This window comes from Oratosquilla oratoria, chromosome 10 (genome assembly GCF_046742065.1).
Source record: "Oratosquilla oratoria isolate Oo_2021 chromosome 10, ASM4674206v1, whole genome shotgun sequence".
NCBI lineage: Eukaryota > Metazoa > Arthropoda > Malacostraca > Stomatopoda > Squillidae > Oratosquilla > Oratosquilla oratoria.
The window spans coordinates 54669833-54691503 of record NC_134786.1 but is presented as its reverse complement, the minus strand read 5'-3'; the positions used below and the strand labels follow the sequence as shown (position 1 = coordinate 54691503).

Sequence of the window (21671 nt, the reverse complement as noted above, 5' to 3'; positions counted from 1 at the left end):
TTTTTTCTTTCTAATTTGGTCATTTAATTTTACTGTATGTGTGTGTTTTTTTTTCATGGTTGTCTGGAGTGAAAAATGTTACTGTTTTTTCTGAGGTGAAGTTTCCATTCTGCTTTTTTTGAGTTATTGTTCCAATTTGTTCAAGTAGTCTTGGGTGTTCTTTGCTGCTATTTTGCATTTACTCCACTGCGTTATTATTGTCAAGTCATCTGCAAGTGAGAGAACATTGGTATTTAGTTGTGGTTTAGGAGTTGGTAGATCACTCATGAAGAGGTTGAATGCTAAGGGACTCCATTGTATATTCTTTTTGTGCAGTGGGCAGGATCCAGAGATCCTTCATCCTTGAGAAGGTAAGATGAGATTAAGGAAAGGGTGGTGGATGGGAGTGAAATGGGTGGGAGTGGGTACTTGCTTTTTGACATGGCAATGGTACCTCCCTTGTAAGGAGGAAAAAGCCCTTGGTGTATAGACAGATAAATAGACCTGAGATTTTGGTTTACTCTGCATTGTCTTCCTCCCACAAAGTTGGTTAACCATTTCTTGTCATTGTTATGGATATGTCTCTGATCTTTTGGGATAGTATTGGTGGACCTCGTCAAAAACTGTTTATATCAATAGCAACCATACATGTTCTTGTTAGTTTTTTTTCCCTCCTTCCAGTACTTGTGTTATGTTTGTGAGTAGTTCTGGTGATGGCCCTCTGTGAAACAATTTTGATTAAGGGAGGTAGGCATTTCTGATTTTATTCTTGTTGCAACCAACCTTTCCATCAGCTTGGATATTGTAGATAGTAGTGAGATTGGTTGGATGGTTTGTTTAGCTTCAAGATTTGTATTATGTGAGCCCTTTTCCAGATGTTTGGGATGTTGTTTAGCCAGTAGTTGAAAATATCAGTTAAGGCTCTTACGGCTGTTTGGCCAAGGTGTTTGATGTGGATGTTTGAGATCTTGCCTGGATCTTCATTTTTTTTTTTGTAGCTTAATTGTCAGGTTTAATTTTAAGTATTTCAGGTTTAGTGTGCTTGAAATTAGTTTTGGAGAAGTGCGTGTTCATAATGTTGCATTGGTGTTAAAGTGATGGTATTTTTTCATGGGTTGCTCCAGCTGCTTCATGGGTGCACATGTACTGGAGTGGGAATTCAGTTTTGAGTTTTTGATAATTTTTACTTCTCTCTGCATTTTCTGTTGCCAATCTTTCCCTCTAAGAGAAGATTGTATGAAGGAGTGATTGTGCCGACAGGGTAGAAACATGGAACATAAAAGAGGAAGAGTTTTAACATGTTTGAGATGAAATGCCTTAGGAGTATGGTAGGGGTTACTTGGCTGGATAGAGTAAGAAATGAGAAGGTGAGGAGAGTGGGGGTGTAAAGGGAGTTGGGAGATAGGGTTGATGAAAGCCTGTTGGGATGGTAAGGACACATAAAGAATGAGTGAAGAAAGATTAGTAAAAGGTGTGTGGAAGGCAGAGGTGAAAGGAGTGAACATGAAGGGGCAACCAAGGATTAGATGGATGAATGTGGTAAAAGGGGCATTAGGAAAGAGGGGAATGTTTGTTGAGGAAGGAAGGGAGAAGATAGGGGTGAGTGAAGAATGGTTGTGTATTGATGATGCTGTGATGCATGGAAGGGAGTGGATGGGAGATAGGGAGTATGTGTGAATGATGTTTTGATGCAGCCCAAAGGGATTTCTCCCTGTCTTCTCTTTTCCTGCATAAGGGGATGTAGAGAGGTGGGGGGTCGCCAATTAAATTAAATGGCCTTGCTGTGGATGTGCTTTTTCTTGCTGCATTGCTTCTGACCCAGGGCAGTGGGTGAGTTGCAGGGATGACCCAATCCAGGAGGAGCCAAGAAAAGAGGGAGGGAGGGAGGGGTGGTGAATGGGAGTGGAGTATGTGGGGATGAAATAGGTGGGAATGGATTTATGCCTTTGACTGACTACTTCCCTTATGAGGGGGGGGGGGAAAGCTGTTGGTATATGTATTTCCCTCTATTTTGTGTGTTAGTTTTTTCCAATTATCATTCTGTTTATTATTTTGTTTTGTGATGTTACTGTTTAATTGCTTTAGTTGTTCATTTTGTTTCTTTTTTTAAGTCATTTTCTCTCTTTTCTTTTTCTTTCATGAAGCCATCTTTAGCCTGAAGTTGGGGTTGAATTTTTTCGTGTAGCCTCTGGGTATGTAATTTTTACTTGCCATCTTGCTGATGACAATGCACTTGTGGGAGGGTCAGAGGAGAGATTAACAACTTCGGTACGAGTCAAATTCTCACATGCAGCATTGGCTGCCATATGTACAATTCATCATACTACTCGCATTATGAAATATAAAGTCACTGCTGTATTACTTGTTCTCTTTTATTCTAAGTAATAATACATACATACATATACCAAGGCTTTTTCCCCCTTCCAAGGGAGGTAGCCAAACAGGGAAAGGCATAAAAACACTCCCACCCATTTCATCCCTAAATACACTCCACACCCATCCCACCCTCCTTCTCATCTGAGCACCTCCCGGATGACGGGTCATCCCTGCACCCTGCCCACCGCCCTGGGTCAGAAGCAGTAAGTAATAATAAACACAGAAAATGTGATCAAACCAGTTCACAGAATCTGGGGGTAACTCGTATACAACTACAAAAAATATATAATCAAGACGCCAGAGCCAGTATTCTCATGTATCCACTCGTGCCTCATGACACCTGCATAGGTGTCATTGTACCAAAGTGGTTAAGAGTTAGTGGTGGAATTTGGGAGGGTATGCGATAGAAAGTTGAAGGTAAATGTGGGGAAAAGCAAGGTGATGAGATGTACAAGGGGAGAGGATGGCAGTGAGTTGGAGGTAAGTCTTAAAGAAGAGAGCCTGGAGGAAGTGGTTAGCTTTAGGTATTTGGGTTTGCATGTGGCAGGAAAGGGAATGGCAGAAGTAAATTGTAGACTGAGAGAAGCAAATAAATGCCTTTGGGGATTGAAAAGTGTCATGAGAAATAGGCATTTGGGAATGGATGCAAAGAGGAGACTATATGAAGGGATGATTGTGCCGATGGCACTGTGTGGAGCAGAGACATGAAATTTAAGAGGCAGAAAGGAAAACTTTAAATGTGTTTGAGATGAAATGATTGAGAAGTATGGTAAGGGTTACAAGGTTGGATAGCATAAGAAATGAAGAGGAGAGTGGGAGTGGGAAAGGACATGGCAGATTGGGTTGATGAAAGAGTATTGGGATGGTTTGGAGATATGGAAAGAATGGATAAAGAAAGATTAGTAAAATAGTTGTGGAAGGCAGAGGTGGAGGGAGTGAACTTGAGAGGGTGACCAAAGATGAGATAGATGGATGGGGCGAAAGGGGCACTGAACAAGAGGGAATGTCTGATGAGCTAGGAAGGCAGGAGATAAAGGTGGGTGGAGAATGGCTACGTATAGATGATACTGTGATGCAAAGAAGGGATGGGGGTTGGGGTTGGGAGTGGTAATGTGTGAATGATATTTTGATGTAGCCCAAAGAGATTTCTCTCTATCTTCTCTTTTTCTTCATAAAGGCACAGAAAAGGGGGGGATTGCCAATTAAGTGAAGCAGCCTTGCTGTGGATGGATTGTGTCTTGCTGCATTGCAGTGGGTAGGATACAGAGATGACCCATCATCCATGAGGAGCTAAGATGAGGAGGAAAGGGTGGTGGATGGGAGTGGAATGGGTGCTTGGCTATTTCCCTTGTAAGGAGGAAAAAGACCCAGTTACTATTTACTTGTTGCTGATATTATCTAGGGATGGGAATTGGTCTGTTTCAAAGTGTTCTGAGCACTTTTGCCAATTTGCTTTTTGATAGTTTATGAAAGTCCTCTTGGTTGTGGGTTGTAATTTCTCTTTCAGTTTTATGGCAATCTTAATTTGGAAGTGATTAGATAGGTCTTGTATGGTTTCCCATGTGGTTTGGGTTTGTATGGAGGGTGAACTCATGGTTATGTTAGGGGATGCTGATTGTTGAGATTCCCTAGATTGGCCAAGCAGTCCTGTGTCCCTGAAGAATGCCATAGCTGGAACAGGGTTTTCCCACAAATCCCTTACAGAGTGTATATTGTGTTGTTGGTGTGCATGATTGTATACAATGGTCTTCCTTAATGTGTTATATGGGGGTGAAGTGTTGCTTTCTAGACAGTTATCTGCAATGCACTCATCCAGCCTCATCTGGTAGCTTAGAAGAGCTGGATGGTGGCCACACTGCAGTCTGGTCAGGTGGATCCTGTCCTTCCAGAGGAGAGAGGATTCAGAGGGATGGGTATCAGGGGGGGTCTGGTATGCAGCAGTGTATTATCTTTCAGATTGTTGATGGAGCAGTGAGTGATGTGATTATGGATATGCTTCTGGAAGCTTGTGTCTGGTTGTGGAGGAAGAGAAGAATGTGTGTAATACACCCAGGTCTCTTAATCCAACACTCACCAACTGCCATGTGCAGGTTTTCGGGTCCAGGACATAAACCCACATCAGGAATTGGGCAAATTGGTGAGTGTTGGATTGAGGCCTAGGTATATGGATATTTGGGTATTGTTTTGATGTTTCTTGTCCTGGTGTGGTAGAGTCTTTGTAGTGGGACCACCTCCCAACCTCAAGAGGTGAGGGCCAAACCGCCACAGTACACCTGTGCCATCGGCTCTTATGCAGGTGGCACAGTACACTATGCCACACCTCCCCCCTTCCTTCACACTCGTAGAACCATCGTGAGGAGTACATCTATTTGTGAGCCAGGACGAGGGGATCCGTGCATGAGGACTGCAGGTCCTCCACCTAGGAATAGGATGCAACGGGGTCGGAGTCTTCAGAAGGGCATAGGGCTATTGGGTGGAGGTGGGTAGGGTGAAGTGGTTGGACGGCAACCCGGAGGAGACACAGGTAAGCAGGTGGTCATAGGTGGGGTCCATCCATGCCGTGGCCCAGTGTTCCTGGAGTGTGCTGTCAGTGTCAGCAGCAGGCGACGGGTAGTCCCCGTGCACGGCATCCTTGTCACAATCAGTCACATCCTCTGGCATGGAGCGGGAGACTGGGGCTCGTGAGAGGGTGTCTGGGATGTAGAGCTGCCAGATGAAGGGCGAGAGCCTCTCCTTAAGCCGCTATTGGCGGGGGGTCTCGAAGGCATCCAGGGTGTGGGAGTTGAGGATGGGGATGAGCAGACGATGATCCGTCATCAGTGTGAAGTGGGTCAGACCACACAGATGTAGTTTGCATTTGGACGTGGCCCAGGTGGCAGCGAGCATCTCCAATTTGATGGTGGCGTAGCGGGTTTCAGTGTCTGTCAGGAACTGCAAGCCTCACTGAACAACAAGATGCAAGTGCTCCTGACTGTGGTCTTGGAGTAGAGTGTACCTGACACTGTAGAGGTGTGATACATCTGTCTGCAGTATCACTGACAGGGCAGGGTCAGAGGGTGCCAGTACGGGCAGTGACAACAGAGCTCACTTGATGTCGGCGAAAGCCTTGTCATGATCTGGGGTCTAGGTTAATGAGCGCTTAGGGCTCATTAGAGGCTGTAAGGGTTAAGCCGTCACCGCTATGGTCAGGGTGAAATCTGCCAGTTGGTTCACCAAACCCATGAAGGAGCGTAGATCGGTCATGTAGGTGGGCGTGGGGAAGTCCCCTATGGCCCTGAACTTGTCGTCGTCAGCGGAGAGGTGGTAGCCACAGAAGCTAATCCTGGGGGTGGCAACCGTGAATTTCTCCTTGTTAAAGGTAATGCTGTGGTTGCAGCACCTAGTGAGCATAAGGTGGATCCTGTGGAAATGGGAGGTCCTCATCGAACAGGATGATATAATCCACTACTTTAACACAGTTGGTGACACCTTGCAGAACTGCGTCTCCATGGAGGCAGTAGGCGTCACCGGTGGTCGCAAAACCCATCGGTCCCCAGCAGTCCTTGTACCACCTGTAAAGGATAAGGAACATGGTGAGGTCCATCTGCCAATAACCATAAAGGGCACCTGCCATCGTAAAGAACCTCACGGAAGGGGTGATGCTGTGGATCTTTGCAAACAGTGTGGGTAAGGTATGGGGGGGGGGTGATAATTGAGAGTTGAGGTTGGTCAGGTCCACCGTGATGCATACGCCCATATTCTTGGCCAAGAGGACCATCGGGTGGTACCACTCAGAAGGTTCCTCACCGAGGACATGTGTCTGAAGCAGATGCAGATGTTGACAGGTGGCGAAGAGCTATTAGAGCCATCAGGCACATGGCGGCAGATGCTACCAGCTTTCCATGGGGAAGGGGCGGTGGTGCTGGGACTTGACAACTCGTGGTGATTCTTGTCCCAATCTCTGGTTGACTGGCAATACTTCTCCCAGTGACCCTTATTGTTACAGGCACAGCAGTGGACATCCCTGGTAGGGCACTTAGGGGTGTGAGGGCAGTGTCCTTTGTTCTCACAGCTGTGGCAGGTGCTGTTAGGTGTCCAGAGTTTCCCGGGTTTGTGCTGGCAGCTGCAAGATTCACAGGGGGTCGCAGGGAAGGCGTGGGGTGCTGCTGAGGCAGGGGTGCATGTGCCAGGCGTTGAGCCCTTTTGTATGCCAATACGGAACATAAGCTCAGGTCATCCTGGATAGCTGAAACTGTCACCCTCAATGCCTCATTTGAGTGGCAGTTGGTCGCTACTCCCTGCAGGCAGTGACATATTTGCAGCGAGGGAGCTGAGGCATCGTACGAGTTCCTCGTCACTGACGCCCATTAGTATCACCATTTTCAGTTGGGCCTCTATACAAGTGACTGGGTTTCCGGTGCACAGGTCTGCTTCCTCAGCCTTATTCCTTATGTGGCCATAGAAGTTGTCGAAAGACTTGTTCTTGTCTACATCAGAGCAGGTCACGGCAGCGGAGGGCCTCTGCTTGTGCATCCTGGAAATGGGCTTGCAGCCAGTTGAGCCATGTCAGCCAAGAGCGAGGTGTCATGGGGAATGTCCAGGGAGTTCCGTAATATCCCCTGAACGTTGAGGGATAAGCACAACCAGAGTTGTATGTAATGTGGCATTCTTTTAACACTGGCCATGGCAGCATAGTCAGCCCAGCCATGGTGCCATGACTAGAATGACTGGAAGTGTGCATTGGCCTGCAGTGGCAATGGACGTGGGACTGAGAGGTTGCCTGGCTGCAGAGAAGCGAGTGGTACTCTAGTGACAGGCAGGGCTGAGGTGGAAGATGGAGGAAGGTACGGGGAGGTCGGTGAGAGGCTTGGTAGGGAGTTTGTTGTGCATGTGAACAAAGGCTATGAGAGACTGCATGGTCTCCGCTACTTTGTCAATTTTCTTGCTGTCCTTTCTCCGTTCATCTTGTGAAACTGCCCCACAAAAACATCACATTTGGTGTGGGCGTAGGTGGGGCAGGTAAGTCAACATCACCCGTCTCCAAATCCCACGAATCACATCTTTGTTCCATGTTCCCCAGCTGGGTGGGCGTGGCCTGTGTAAGTCAGCTGGTGGGTCACATGGTGTCTGATTTGCTCCATGTATGGGTCACGGTTGAGACAGGTAGTGCTCTGCTGAAAGGCTCAGTAACCAGGGGTGTGGGATGAAAGGCCCCTTTGTTTGCACCACTACATGTCTACGAAAGCATGTCACACCGTAGCATGCCACTGCACTCACAGTCCAGCATGCACATTGTCACCTAGTTCTGTCAACACTATTCATGTACATACCACCGAATCGTATATCGTCACGTTACTGTCACTCACTCATGTGTGCACCACCAAGTAATAAATCATCACTTTTTTTTCACTGTTGCAAGATAGTCCTACTCACTGCACTATGTTGCAAGGGTGCTATAGTGAAATTAAGTGGGACAATTTACATGTTTATTAATTGGTGGGTTAGGCATACAGGAGTTCGCGTGGTGCAGGCAAGAAGGCCAATAGGTATATGTTAACGTGGGTTGTCGACAAGGTGTCTCTTTCATCTTGCAGGGCGGAAACATTGCCAAACATTTAATATGGGTATGTTTGCAACTCTACCTAGCACTCTGGGCACGGTTATGTGCGTGTGACATTGGCATGCTTCAGAATGTCCACACTCCTACCCATTCTCCATTTTATTCCTAATAGGTGCCTATTTGATTAGTCATTTGTGTCTGTGGCACTGTGGTCATGTTTGGTATGTGTGGCCCTGCTTGACCCTCTCACATAGCTGGCCATATGAAAGGGCCCTTGTATGAGAAGCATCACTGCTGATCAGGGCATCACTGTATCATTCCACAGTACACATGCTGTTTGTATGGTAATCCAAGCTATGTAATTGATTCTTCTCCCTTGATCACAGAAAGTTAAGTTATAGGGAAAAAGTTTTATACTATGAAAATAAGTTTTGTAGGTCCATTATAATTTTCTTACAGTGAGCAAATGTGTGAATATACTTACTTTACTTCCTAAGGATGTAGTACATTCAGATTGATTGATGTACCAATGGAACCTTGTGTGCATGATCCTCAGGTTACTTTAATTTCCGTGAGTATCAATTCATTCTTGCCTCGAATGTTGTGAATGGAGACCTACAGCCCCCAGAGCAGCTGGCACTGGTCCTCAGGTCTTCTTATAGATCTTTCAGGGAAGCCATCTTTGATTAGTATTTATTTTGCATTAGTGTAAGACTCTTTTTAGGTCATTGGTTGTCAGCTCTCTTTGTGCATAAAGGTGGAGGAAATACAAAGTTGATAAAGAGAGGTCTTTGGCCTAGTCCAAAGGGTGTCATCCTTAATCCTTATGGTGCTGCACCTTTAAATGAGGAAGTTGATGGGTTTGAAGATGGACAGCAAGGAGAGAACTCCCTGATATCCTGTCTTGCAGGTGCCTGTTGTTTATCCCTCTCCTATGTATACATAGGTTAAATATTAAATTAATCATATTCTCAGACAGGTTTTAGTACAAGGATGATTATACAGGTTTACATACACTGGATGTTAGATTGGGTGGGTATGTGCATAGAGTTGGTCACCTCCTTTATAAGGGGAAAAGGCCCTTTGGTATGACCTGTATGTATATCATATATAGCAATGGATGCCTTGAGGTACTTCAATTTTAAGAAACAGCAAATTAAAGTCTTGTAAGATTTTATTTTTAGTGCAAAGGCTTACAGAATTTCCAGTTTTGTGCATAAATGTATTGACAGTTAAAACAGGTTTGGGCAGTGTTACTGTGGACAGTGTTTGGGATTTTATAGTCCAGTTGAAGAATAATTCCTTTTAGGTGTCTACAGACATAGCATAAACCCCTAAAATAATAATAAATGGTGTAATCAATTACAGTTGTACAAAGTATTGAATATTGAGATTTAGAAAAGTAATGAACCACTCAAACTACTTTAAAGTGCAGTGTGCCCAACTGATAGGTAGACATCAATATTTCATACAGGTTTAGCAGAAATTTATGGATCAGACACATAGAATGTGCAATACAGTGCTTGCAGGAGTCGTACCACAATTTCCTTACAACTCTCCATGTAGCAATGCAAGACCTATGGTATCATACCCTTGATACACATAAGTCACCACAGCACACATATTAAAAGCAGCAATGACTAAATGAATGGTTAATAGCTGTAGTGGTAGGATACATTAATTACTTAAAAACAAGCTTCAATTGAAAAGATTGTCTTAACACATTTTAAACTGAGGGAATTGTTATCATTTAGTGGAAGTTAGTGTTTCAGTTATCTATACCAGTTAACAATAACTATTTTAGAAAAATAACAGTAATTCCTCAACAGATAGAGCAGGAAGCTAGATTATGAAAACCCACTGGCATTGTAGCACCAAAAAACACCAAATGAAAGCTGTGGCTTGCATGTCATTAGGTTTAAGACTTGTATTACTGTATATAATAGTGAAGTGTGACTGAAGATTGAGTTTGAAGATAGAGCATTTAAGCAAGTATCATTTTAGTTGTTATATACTGCAGAGGAAGTTATAAAGTGCTATGGTTCGATTCTTTTACAGGTTAGGCTGCCTGAATTCTGTAGGCAGTGTAATGTTACACTTAGGGCCAACATGTTAATCCCATGCAAAAGTAGCTTGTACATCAGTCTGAGCAAAAGTTTTACAGCATGAACTTGTATTTATGAGATTAGTAGTCTTAGTACTAAAAAAAAAATATATATATAAATAAATAAATTAATAATAAAAAAAAAAATTATTTTCAGACTTAAATGTTACTCAGTAATTTTAATTTTGATGCAAAATGTCTTACTGTCAGCAATTCCCCTTGAAATTTGGCATTGATTCGTATACAACATCTTGATTATAAAGGCCACTGCACAGAAATGAAAGAAATCTAGGTCAAGATGAAGTAATTTGGGCCAGTAACAATTTTGCCAAGGACGTAGAAAGCTAGCTCAAATATATTGTGGACATGTACAGATTGAAGTATTTTGCTTCAAGGGTTCCACTTATAATGTATGCAATACTTTATATATCTTAATACTGAATTGGCACAACATGTGCTGTCAGCAGAATTACTTCATAATTTAAGAATACCAGTAGCTATGTATTTTAGTATTTGCTATGGTCTAGGATGAACTAGATTGAACATTATGCTATCCATAGTACAATGCAATGATTATCTTTAATAGCCAAGCACAAAATTAATGCTGAAAGTGCTACTGCTTAGGTATCGCTGAAAACAAGCCATCTGAATATTCTAGAAGCAACTAAAAGGAAATTTGTGCCCACAAAATGATAAAGTAATGTACTTTTATTTTGTAACATATTTTCTACATTGTCATATGTAGGTAATTTTATGAAATTGTTTTGCATTTCCTGCCATCATTAAGTTTGCACTTCTGCCTATTAGAACTTGGCTGTTATGACTAACCAAAACTGAATACTTGTAGGAAAACAAGTAAACTAAAAATATCAATAGGAATTGGGTGCAAAATGAATTCTTCCACAATGCCAGCAAATAGGACAGGATAACATCTCCCATAAGAGTTCCAGCCTGAATGAGATAGAAACTACTAAAGGCTTGTGGCAATCAGGAAAATAGAAAGAAAGTTGTGGATCTGTTCTTTATTGCTTACATCACACTTAACCATATGAATCCTTATTTACCTTAATCAAAAAAAGTATGAAATAATCAGACCACAGCAATTAGTAATGGTCAAACCCTCGATATGTGTCGTAGGAAACAAACGTTTGTTTGAAAAACAGTGGAAAGGAAAAGGAAGACGAAATCCTGCCCTGTGCTGAGGTCCTCCATGGCTGATTAGGAACAGGTGGCAGGTGCTTCGGTCATCAAATTAGTAGCCATTATCCTTGAGATAGGAACACAATTTTTCCACTACACAACTACACTGAGTGTGTACAAGAGGGGCTTCATAGAGTCCAATAACTATGGCTTTATTTGTCTTGATGATGTGAATACCATCTCCACCTTTCTTGCACCGGATGAGGTCGTCGCTCCCACCCAAGTAAATGTACTTGTCGCCGCCAATTGTGACGCCTTAAAACAAAGTCTTAGTATTACTTTCAGTGCTAAAAGCTGGATTGGTGGGGTAGGAATTATGGTAACAAGACTACAGACTAGTAAAAGTTAGTATCACCAGTGCTAAAGCACTTCTTACCTGACTGAATTAATTTGTCATTGTCTTTAAATCCATCGACGATACGTTGGCTGTCCTCTGGATAAATGTCCCAGTTGTCAGATTTAGCCCATACAGTACCATCATGCCCTAAGATAGCTGCTTTTGTCACCTGTTTTGTGCCAAGAAGTTGTTGTTTTACGTAATCATCCCAAGACATCTGCAACACCGCAATCGAATTAACACTTGGGGTAAAAATAAAATAAAAACAAATTGCATACTTGTGTGTTAATACTAATATTCACTCTGGATTAACATTTAGATGTACTAGCCATATGTATTATGCAACATGTTAATTAGAAATATTTCTTTCCACTGTACCTCCAGTGTTTATATGCAAATTATTCACTAGAATTAATGTGCAACACCTATAAATTAATATGGGTTACTAGTATACTTGTAAAATTTCAGAATTTTCACAGCAACTAATACACAAAAATATAATTGCATTGCAAGTGATCAGGAACAATAATTTGGTGGCATTCATGGTGGGTTCCATTAATCTGCACATATCTCCTGTGGACATAGGAGTGCGCTATTTACTGTATTTATATTTTTTCCTGGAAGAGGCAATTCCCTCTTAGCAGACAGTAATAATAAATGGAAATTAAGCATCCATGACCTAACTGGCTTTTTCTACGTGTTGTAGACCAGGAGGGGCACACTAAGAGACCCCTTCAATGGCGTGACTTTGTACTCATCGATAAGATAAGCAAGTTGTCCTTTCATTTCATTGCCATTCCACGCCCCTTCCCTTTCCTTCGCCATTTTACGCAAGAGCCTATTGCCCTTTATTCGATCTTCACAGATACGTGTTTTCCTTGTCACTGCTTAGTATCGGCCTTCTACACCAATCCCAGCTTTCCATACTTGATGTTTTTCCCCTATCGATCTTTCTCTTCCTCCTTCATCATCACCACCGATTTTCACACATTTTGTTATTGTATTTATTTATGTAGCATTCCCCCTACCTCCAAGGAAAAAAAGGGAAATAACATCGATTGTCATATATACGTAGCTACGCCATCACAAATCGACTCTTTCCAGGTGTCAAAACGGAATCAGGATGAATGTTCCAATTATTCTATGGCGAGCGTCGGCGTTTTCGTTTCACTTCGTCTACACATTTTGTTTGCTGTTTCTGGGTAAACCTGTGCACAGAGGCAGTGTTGGGTGGGGGGGGAGATTTGACAAGACTTACTTTGTTGTTGGTGAGGAGGTAGGCGGGAGGCGAGTACGCTGGAGTGGGACAGCCGGCACCGACACGTACGCTATGACTGGGCGGACTAGCGACTGGCCCAGCAGGCTCAGCAGCACACCACGGCTACTGCCCGGCCCTGCAGCGCCTCCAACAGGAAATCTCTAGATATGATAGGCAGCGCTTTGTCCAATGCAGAGATCTCATTTTCTCTCAGTTCTATGATTTTATTCAGTTAACTTTCTAGATTAAATTATCGTCAAGCGATTAAATGTTAGTAATGCTTTTGTTACTTTAGACTCTTTGTATTTAGGTCATGGAAACCATTTCTCCATAACTTTCACTGCAGCCATTAGTCGTGTGGGCTTTACACCAAAACACGTTGAGCGTCCAGGTGGAGCCTAGTGCTTTGACACAGCATTAACGGCTTCAATCTTTTGAATAATTACGTCTTTTCATTATTTAATGTCCCATTCAGACTTGGCGCGCTCGTGTGCGTGCGTTTGTATGTGCTTACAGCTGTGCTTTTTAGGACAGGGATTGTGCTCACTGTCCTGCCCTCTGAGTCATGTTATGTTATTCATTGTGCAGCACAGTTCATCGCTATATTGTCTTGATATCTGGCACATGCATGTGTAAACCACTATTGCTAGATACTACATGTCTGTTAGACTGCATAGAAAATAAGTGTTTTTTTTCATGCCTGCTTTGCAGATTTCAATCCTATGGTATAATACACGATCTTTCAATTATTCTTTTGCAAATACTGCAACCCCACAACACCATTGTTAAGTCTCCATGTAATAAATAATGTTATTTTTTGCTAGAATTAGGTTGTAGAATATGCATCGTAGAAAAGGATAGTCGCGAAAGTCTTATCCCTTCTTTACGGTGACTCAAATGTATCAAGTCATGTGTTCGCCAGAATAAACTTTTAAAGTGCTTCACAAGCGTTATCTCTACCCATGCGTAGTGTTGACAGTTTGTTCACCGGTTAACCCGTGGTGACCCGAAGCAGAACGAAGCGTGTTTCTTTGAATCTTTTACACTGTTTTCAGGTTTAATGTATCCCCTTTTTGTGAGTGAATTCCATATTGTTATGGTATATTTCATCTCCGGAGTGCTAGATTTGATAACAAAATTTATTTTGGCAGTGTATTGGAAAATCCTCCAACCTAAGTGTTAAACTTTTATTGACCCCTTTGAATTTCAGTGTTTATTTTGTCCACCATAAGGCGATTTGAATCGATTTGAGGGATTTCCTCCCACACGTAGTCACAGCCTTTGGGTTTTAAAAATTGAATTGCGTGTTTCTGGTTACTCTCAAGTGATATTCAGCTAAGAGAAGCTGGTCCTCCACATAGTATTAGAAGATTGCTGTATAAGAATTTCCTTCATTTGAATTAAATCAGCTGGGAAAGCTAGAATAATACATAGTATCCATACTATGGTAATCGAAATCGTCTTATATGTTAATAAGGAGGGAGCAATGGGAAATTGTCTGGTACAAGCTTGATGAAAATGGAAGTGACCAACATGATGAATCTTAGTGCAGGAATTGACTTGTATGTTTGTTTTGGTATCTGCCAGGTGAATTTGTTCAGCTTAGGATAGACCATTCCTCACTCAATAGTTACATAGTATGAAGCATTTATTCATTAACCGAGTGAAAAGATTGATATATGTATGTTTATTGTGGCAGGTGTCATGGAATTTCATACAATGTGAGGAATCCTCTCACAAGAATGATAATTATTACTCACGGTAAATTTAACTGTTGCCTCAGTTTTCATCAGCTAGAAATATGCTGGCTTGTAGCAATTAACAGTCCATGGGCCCTACTATAGATCTCTGTGAAGAAAGGTTGTACTTGTTTGTGTCCTGTCAATGTCAGTATACCTATGTCACCAACTGATAGGAAACTGAAAGATTACCAGACACCCTGATATCCATCCCTTTGAATCCTCTCTTCCCTATCAGGACTGAATCCACCTGTCCAGGCTGTTACCCGGCACTTCTAAGTTACCAGAAAAGACTGGATGACTCCAGGGTGTAACACTTCACCCATATTATACAGCACATTTTGGAAGACTGCATTGTACACATTCATGCATACCAACAACACAATATACACTCTATAAGAGATCTGTTGGAAAACCCTGTTCCAGCCATGGCATTCCTCAGGGAGAATAAACTGTTCGACCAGACAGTCTAGGGAATGACAACAACAACAGCAGTTGTTAGGAGAGGAGCAGTTGCCGGTTGAAGAGAAGGAAGAGGGGAACAGCATCCTGTGAAAGTGGAAGAAAAATAGATAAAAACTGATAGAGGTCTTGGACCAAAACTGGAGCCAGTACTAGCTATTTGGGGCTGCATCTTTAGATGGAAGTGGAACAGTTCACAAGATTATGTGGACGAGTGGCAGTGAGGTCTCTGATGTCCGTTTTGCAGGATCATCATGTGCATGCCCCTGTTGTTGACCTTATAAGTTATAGACTGACTTTGTACTTGTTCTGACAACTCAGTATCTCTATTGATCCTTTAGATGTGAAGGTTGACTCATATGCATGTTCTAATTGTTCTGAGAACCTCCGAATGATTTTGTTCAACTTTGGCAAGTTCCTCCTGCACTCAGATGGTTAGATATAATTTAAATGTTTGAATGTAAATATTGACTTGTATGATTATTGTAGGTACTACAAAGCTGTTTCATCCAATTTAAAAGAATGCTCTTGGAGTATTGTAGGTACTACAAAGCAGTTTCATCCAATTTAAAAGAATGCTCTTGGAGTAAACCTATATCAATTAAATCTTTGAGTGTAAGGATTGATGTATAAGATTATTCCAACAACTTCCTGATAATTTTATGTTCAAATGTATACCCTTTATTATACAAGGCATGCTTCCAATGGATAGATAAAATGTTTGGCAGTAGCTTGGAAATTACTTTAAAGATATATTGCCCTTTAAAGGGATAGATAGAAGTAATAACATAGTGGAGAGGGTAATGAAAGAAAAAATAATCTTTGGTGTTAGGAAAAGCATAAAATGTATTGAAAGATATGTTACCCAATGAAGGATTAAAAACAACTTTTCCTGTTTTACTGTACCACCCAGTTGTGTTTTCTTGTTACTATGAAGTTAAGATAACCTTTGTACCCAAGTCATTTTTGACAATACACTGATATTCTTATCAGAAGTTTTCTTAAATCCTCTTCACATAATCTGTATTGACTCGGCAATCTCTATCATGCTACATGTGTTACAATTAAATTCTAACTGCCAGATTTAATTCAAGTTATAGATTTTATATATTTTTATCTGTATCTGTGGGACCAACAACAGGAACCTGGGCATGGTGGTCCTGTGAGATGGATATTTGAGAGAATCATCCTGCCACTCGTCTTCACATTCCATCAACATGCCTTAAGGGGATGGCACTGAGTCTGTGCACTGGTCCTAATCTCTCATATCAGCTTCAAATTTTTTTTCCTCCACTTTTTCACATTTATCAGCTCCAAATATCTGTCCTTCACTTTTTCACATAGGAGAGTTAACCTGAGATTGTCTCCATATTGGGACCAAGATATTTATCGATTTCAACTGTATTTCTACCCTTTTCACATGAGAGTTGGCATATTGTAACTGCTCCCCTTCTTCTACTGCAAGCCAGTGACATAGAAACAGAACCACGCTGGTGCAATACAGACAGCATTCCAGTTTAATCTTAAAGATCTTTGGGAGGGTGCAAGGATAATTTCCAGTCGGTGAAACTTGAAGCAAAAATTATTATTATTCATTCACATATGTAATCCTTTGTGCTAAATAGAATTTTGTGGTATTAGCCTGAACAAAATCCTTAAAGTACAGGACAAGAAAGAATTAATACCTCTCAAGTGTACCCAAGCTGCTTCATTACAGGATATACAGTGTTTGAGTGATGGGCAGACATTTTGACTATGGAACTTTGTGTGGGTTGAGTTAGGGTTGAATTCTAATAGGATGTAGTTATTTGTTTTGAGTTCATTTTTGGTGTAGTATAGTGAAATGCTTTTCTATGATCTCAGATACAGTCTTGTATTTCTTGCAAGGGACTAATGATGTTAGTCTGCACATGGTGATCCCATGAGACTGATATCAGAGAGAATTGTCTTCCTCCCACTTCAAATATTGATTACCCAGTTAATTTTTGCTTGAGAAGACCAGTGATGGGTACTTGCTTGAGGTGGTCCTACAAGGTGGCCAGTTGAGCTGTCCATTTTCAAAACTCATCAACCCCCTCACTTCCATTAGGAAGTACTGTACAGCCCAAAGAGACACTCAGTTTCTGGACTAGACCTAAGATATATGTTAACTTCATTGGTATTTGTAACACCTTTTCCTACTTGGAGAGCTGATAATTAGCAGCTGTGCCCCTCCTCCGACTACTTCCAATCAGTGATGTGAAACAGTTCCATGCTAGTGCAATACAGACAACAATGCAAAGTTTCTTCCCAGAGAGATCAGTGGGAAAACCTAAGGATTTTTGCCAGCCACTATGTCTATGGAGCTGTTGTTTTCCAGTTTGTGAAACTAGGCAGCAGTTATTAGTATTATTTTTGCCAGGGTAGTTAGTCATTGATTCATGGTTGTAAGTACAAATATTTTTTAGGGTGTGAATACCATTGTTCTTAACATATCATTAATAGTTCTGCTTGAAATATCGTTAATAGTTCTGCTTGAAAATATAGAAATGCAGTAGGAAATTGGCTTTAATCTTACCTAGTAATTATAGTATAATGTTTAGGGATGATGGAACATATTCTTGATGCATTTAAAAAGCATAGAGCTCAGAGGTGAAATTTCCTTGTTGAGGCTTTGTAGCAAGTGTAGAGCTTAAGAAAAAACATCTAGAGAATTGCTGCTGTCAATTGATGAACAAGTAGTCTTTTTGATTACAAGTCAAACTTAAAAGGTGAAAAGAGATAAAGCAATGGAACATCCTTGCTGAGTGTGAATAGGGTTGAATGTGGCAACCATAGAACATGAATAGAATAAAGTTTAAAGATATGTACATGTGGATACAAGAAAATAGGTTAAGAACATATTCCAGGAAGACACACAACTGTGACTGAAGCAGTCATCTCTGCCCAATGTGCTTGGACTGTTGGGGCAGGTAACAGTCACTGCTGGGAATCAGAGAGAAGTGTAGGATTTGAACTCGCAAATAAGTGAATATGAGACTAGTACACTTGCAATTATGCCATCTGTGCATGCACATTATATTGCTAAAATTTAACTACATATTGAATTATTACACCTAGGTCTCTTAATCCAACACTTGCCAACTTCCACATGTGTGAAGGTTTGGGGCTAGGACATACCCACTTTGGGAATTGGCCCAGGACATAAATCGCCACCAATTCCCAAAATGGGTTTATTTCCTGGGCCCAAACATCTGCATAAGTGGTGGTTGGTGAGTGTTGGATTAAGAGAACTAGGTGTATATTGAAGCAATATAGAAAATGGAAGTGAAATACAAAAGATTAGTGGGAAACAAATGAGTGAGGGATGGGAGTGGGATGGGTTAGGGTGGGTGCATGCCTTGACTAGCTACCTCCCTTTTAAGGGGGAAGAAGCAATATATATATATATATATAGACATGGAGATAGAAATTAAATAGAAAACAGAAAGATAATGAGGGTAAATTAAGAAAGAAGAGTAAAGAATTTAATTAGTATTGAAAGGGATAGACTAGTAATATTACCATATACAAACAATACAGTTATTACATAGGAGAAAAATTGCAAATAGCTTGTATAGCTTCATTCTTTCCCTTTTCACATCTGGATGCATCTCAGATTTTATCAGGTGTACAGTTGCCTCTACCTTTAAGTACCACAGCAATTTATGTCTTGTAGGGGACCAGGAAGCAAATATTTTCAAGTCAAGAATTTATGGTAGAAATGAATATTTGATTACCTAATTCATGTTTGTAGCCTTATAGAAGACTGACTGCATGTTTTATGCACTTGATATTTTAGGGACTTTAGTGATATCCCCATGGACCAAGTCCATCTGCATTCTTTAAGGACTGGAGACAATATCTTCCCAAAAAAGAATACAGATTACTATTAATTTCTTTATCCCTCTGCTACACTCCTTAAATCATATCACCTCTATGACTATTCTTTGGTGTAATATTGCCCCTGACTTTTTATGTTCGTTGTTATAGTTTTTTGGTTTGCCCTGTATTTTTATTTTATTTTCTTCTAAATAATGAAGTGGTGGGGGTAAACCAGGTCAAGCTGTTGGACTCAGTTAATAGAGCACAATGTCTCACTGCATTGCCTTTGTACCAAGTGCTATAGCAGAGGACAGGGATGACGCTTCGTCCAAGTGGTGCTAAGATGGAACAGAGGATGAAGGCTTTGAATGGTTATGGGATGGATGTATGCTTTGACAAAGCATCCTCACATTTAAGGAGGAAAAGTCCCTTTTGTATGTTGGTACATATGTGTTGTGGGAGACTCTAGTATGTAATATAAAATGGATTTCAGTGACAAAGCAAGTCAACAGTAGACCTTTCAGCCCAGAACAAGGTTAGGTACAGAAAAAAGGTCAAATGCACAAATGATGAAAGGAAATACATTGGAGGAGTGGATCTTTTGTTCTACACTGCTGGTTGTGAATTTGTGTTTTGGTGTGATGAATATGAGGGTTCAAGGGATCTTACATAAAATTGTATTCCTTACACTCTTACAAGTTCTTCCTCTAAGCTCTGTTTTGAATTAGTATATAGTTTGTTCATTGTGTTCTTAATAACGGGGAATAACATTATATCAATCCATTGCCTAAGGGTAACCAGCAGTGGCCACCAGATTGGCCCACAAGTCACTGAAAGAGGATAGATTGTCTATCAAAAGGAGCACCATGTGAGGACAGCCTTTATTAGTACATTTCACTTGTTAGAACTTTATTGAGTACATCAATGAACTTGATAAAGATAAAGCTGTGACAGATGAAACATTCTACTAATAAAGGTTCTCACGTGATATTTCTTTTGACTTGCCAGTAAATGCCAATTACATAACAGAGATGCTGTGTTGTTTGGGTAAGGCTAGAATAGGGTAGTATAGGATGAAGCATTTGTCTTCCAAATGGTGATTTTATTTGGGTCAATCTGATTCTGTGGCCAGGCATGTTCTTTGTTGGTACTGTTTCAAAACTGGTTGGTGGTCTGAACACAGAAGTGCCAGTGTGGTTCTTCCTTTGTTATGGGAATGATTTGGTAGTGGGCTAATGAATAGGGGAGGTGGAGTATGGAGTTTGAGGGTTGGTCTTGGAGGGCTTGTTTTATGAACTGGATGTGTATTTTTGTCATGGATGTGTAGTGAAATGCAAGTAGCAGGTTAATGTAGATGTTTGAGTAGTATGTTTGTATTGAGCATGGTATATATAAATTAATTGTAATGTATACCATTGATTTTTTCCTTTTGATGTCTAAATCCAGTACTTTCAACTACTGTGAGCACAATAAGCTTATTGTCTTCTGTGATATATATATGTGTGTGTATATATATATATATATATATATATTTTTTTTTTTGGGGGGGGGGTGAATGTGTATTGTATTTTTCCAGTGTAATGTGACTCTTGTTAAATGGTAGGTGCTGACCATTTGGTGATGGTTGGATATTTTCAGGATTTGTTCTTTTCATGGATAAGTGCTTAACTGTAGATTTTGTGTGGATCATTGTTTAGTTCATGGGGATAGGTTTGCATGTTTTTGACTGCAGTATTGTATTTATGGGGTTAACCAGTTGATATTTTGCTATCTACATGGAATGCCTATGTTATTGTCAAAGTTGAGCCTAGGGAAGTAGTTCATGAAGAGGTTGAAGGGTATTGCACTTTGTAGTTCTTTTGTTTCGAGAGAATTCTTGATATTGTGTCAATCTGTAAAGCTTGCTTGTCAAGGAGTGTCGCTGCAACATTGACTAGTGTTTCAATACAGTAGAACCAAATGGAGACTGCCGCAATACAGTCCAGTAGTTCAACAGAGAACATCATAAATATCACCACGGTTTGCTGGTGTAGTGGTTAGCATCGAGGGCACGCGACGGCTCAGACCAGATATTGAAAATCACTCGGGGTTAAAAACACTACAAGCTATTAGTGTCACCCATAAGCAAAATATACTTGCACACACCATGAATGCATATATGTAAGGTCGCTCCAAGGTCTCGTTGGCCAGATTAATAACTGTCGATCACGAGTCTAGCACGCGCTCATAGACTAGTGAAATCAGTGTCACCTTGCTCCAGTTAAATGCAGTATGCCTTACAGAGAAAACACTGAAGGTTAACGTCTCCAGTCCCTGAATAAAATAAAATCACGTTCATGACCGGACATAAGAGACAATTGTAACCTCATTATCTGGAAGCCCGTCCTTGGCTGAAGAGAAAAAGTTGTTGATAGCCAACACTATAGATAATAATGTAGTGTCAACCAGGATCGGGAATTTGAACGATTTCCATTGTTTAGATTCACAGGCCGCCACGCTGGGCACGGGCGACGACGATAGTAACCCGCGTCGCCGGTGCTTACACCCCAGCCTGTCCGGTTCATGGATAGAATATGGTGAGGCCGGGCCGGGCGGGGTTGTGGGACGGGTGTAACGGCGAGAAGGGGAAGATTTGAGTCACCCTTCGCTCACCGTCTCGCTCTCGAGTCCGGCTGGGTTCGACTGCCTGACGCCTTGTCTAAAGTGGGAGCAGCAGTGCCCTTGGACTCCAGAGAAACGTCGGTGCATGAAACGAGGGTTAGAACTCATGATTGTGATGAGTTTTGGAGGAAGATGGCACCAGCTTTCATGATAGGTTTTAGAGGAAGATGGGC

The 21671-nt window shown here is 41.3% G+C and overlaps 2 protein-coding genes across 2 annotated transcripts in view; one reads left to right on the top strand and one right to left on the bottom strand.

Moving 5' to 3' along the window:
• LOC143029213 (tyrosine-protein phosphatase non-receptor type 11-like) overlaps nt 1-21671 on the top strand; it is a 200878-nt gene that overhangs the window by 22327 nt on the left and 156880 nt on the right. The window lies entirely within an intron of this gene.
• Nucleotides 11006-13041, bottom strand: chic (profilin chickadee). Its single transcript, XM_076191783.1, has 3 exons — nt 12794-13041; nt 11575-11752; nt 11006-11453 (listed from the first exon to the last, which is right to left on the bottom strand). Exons 2-3 carry the CDS (start codon nt 11750-11752, stop codon nt 11251-11253), a joined length of 381 nt encoding a protein of 126 aa, XP_076047898.1. The 5' UTR covers nt 12794-13041; the 3' UTR covers nt 11006-11250.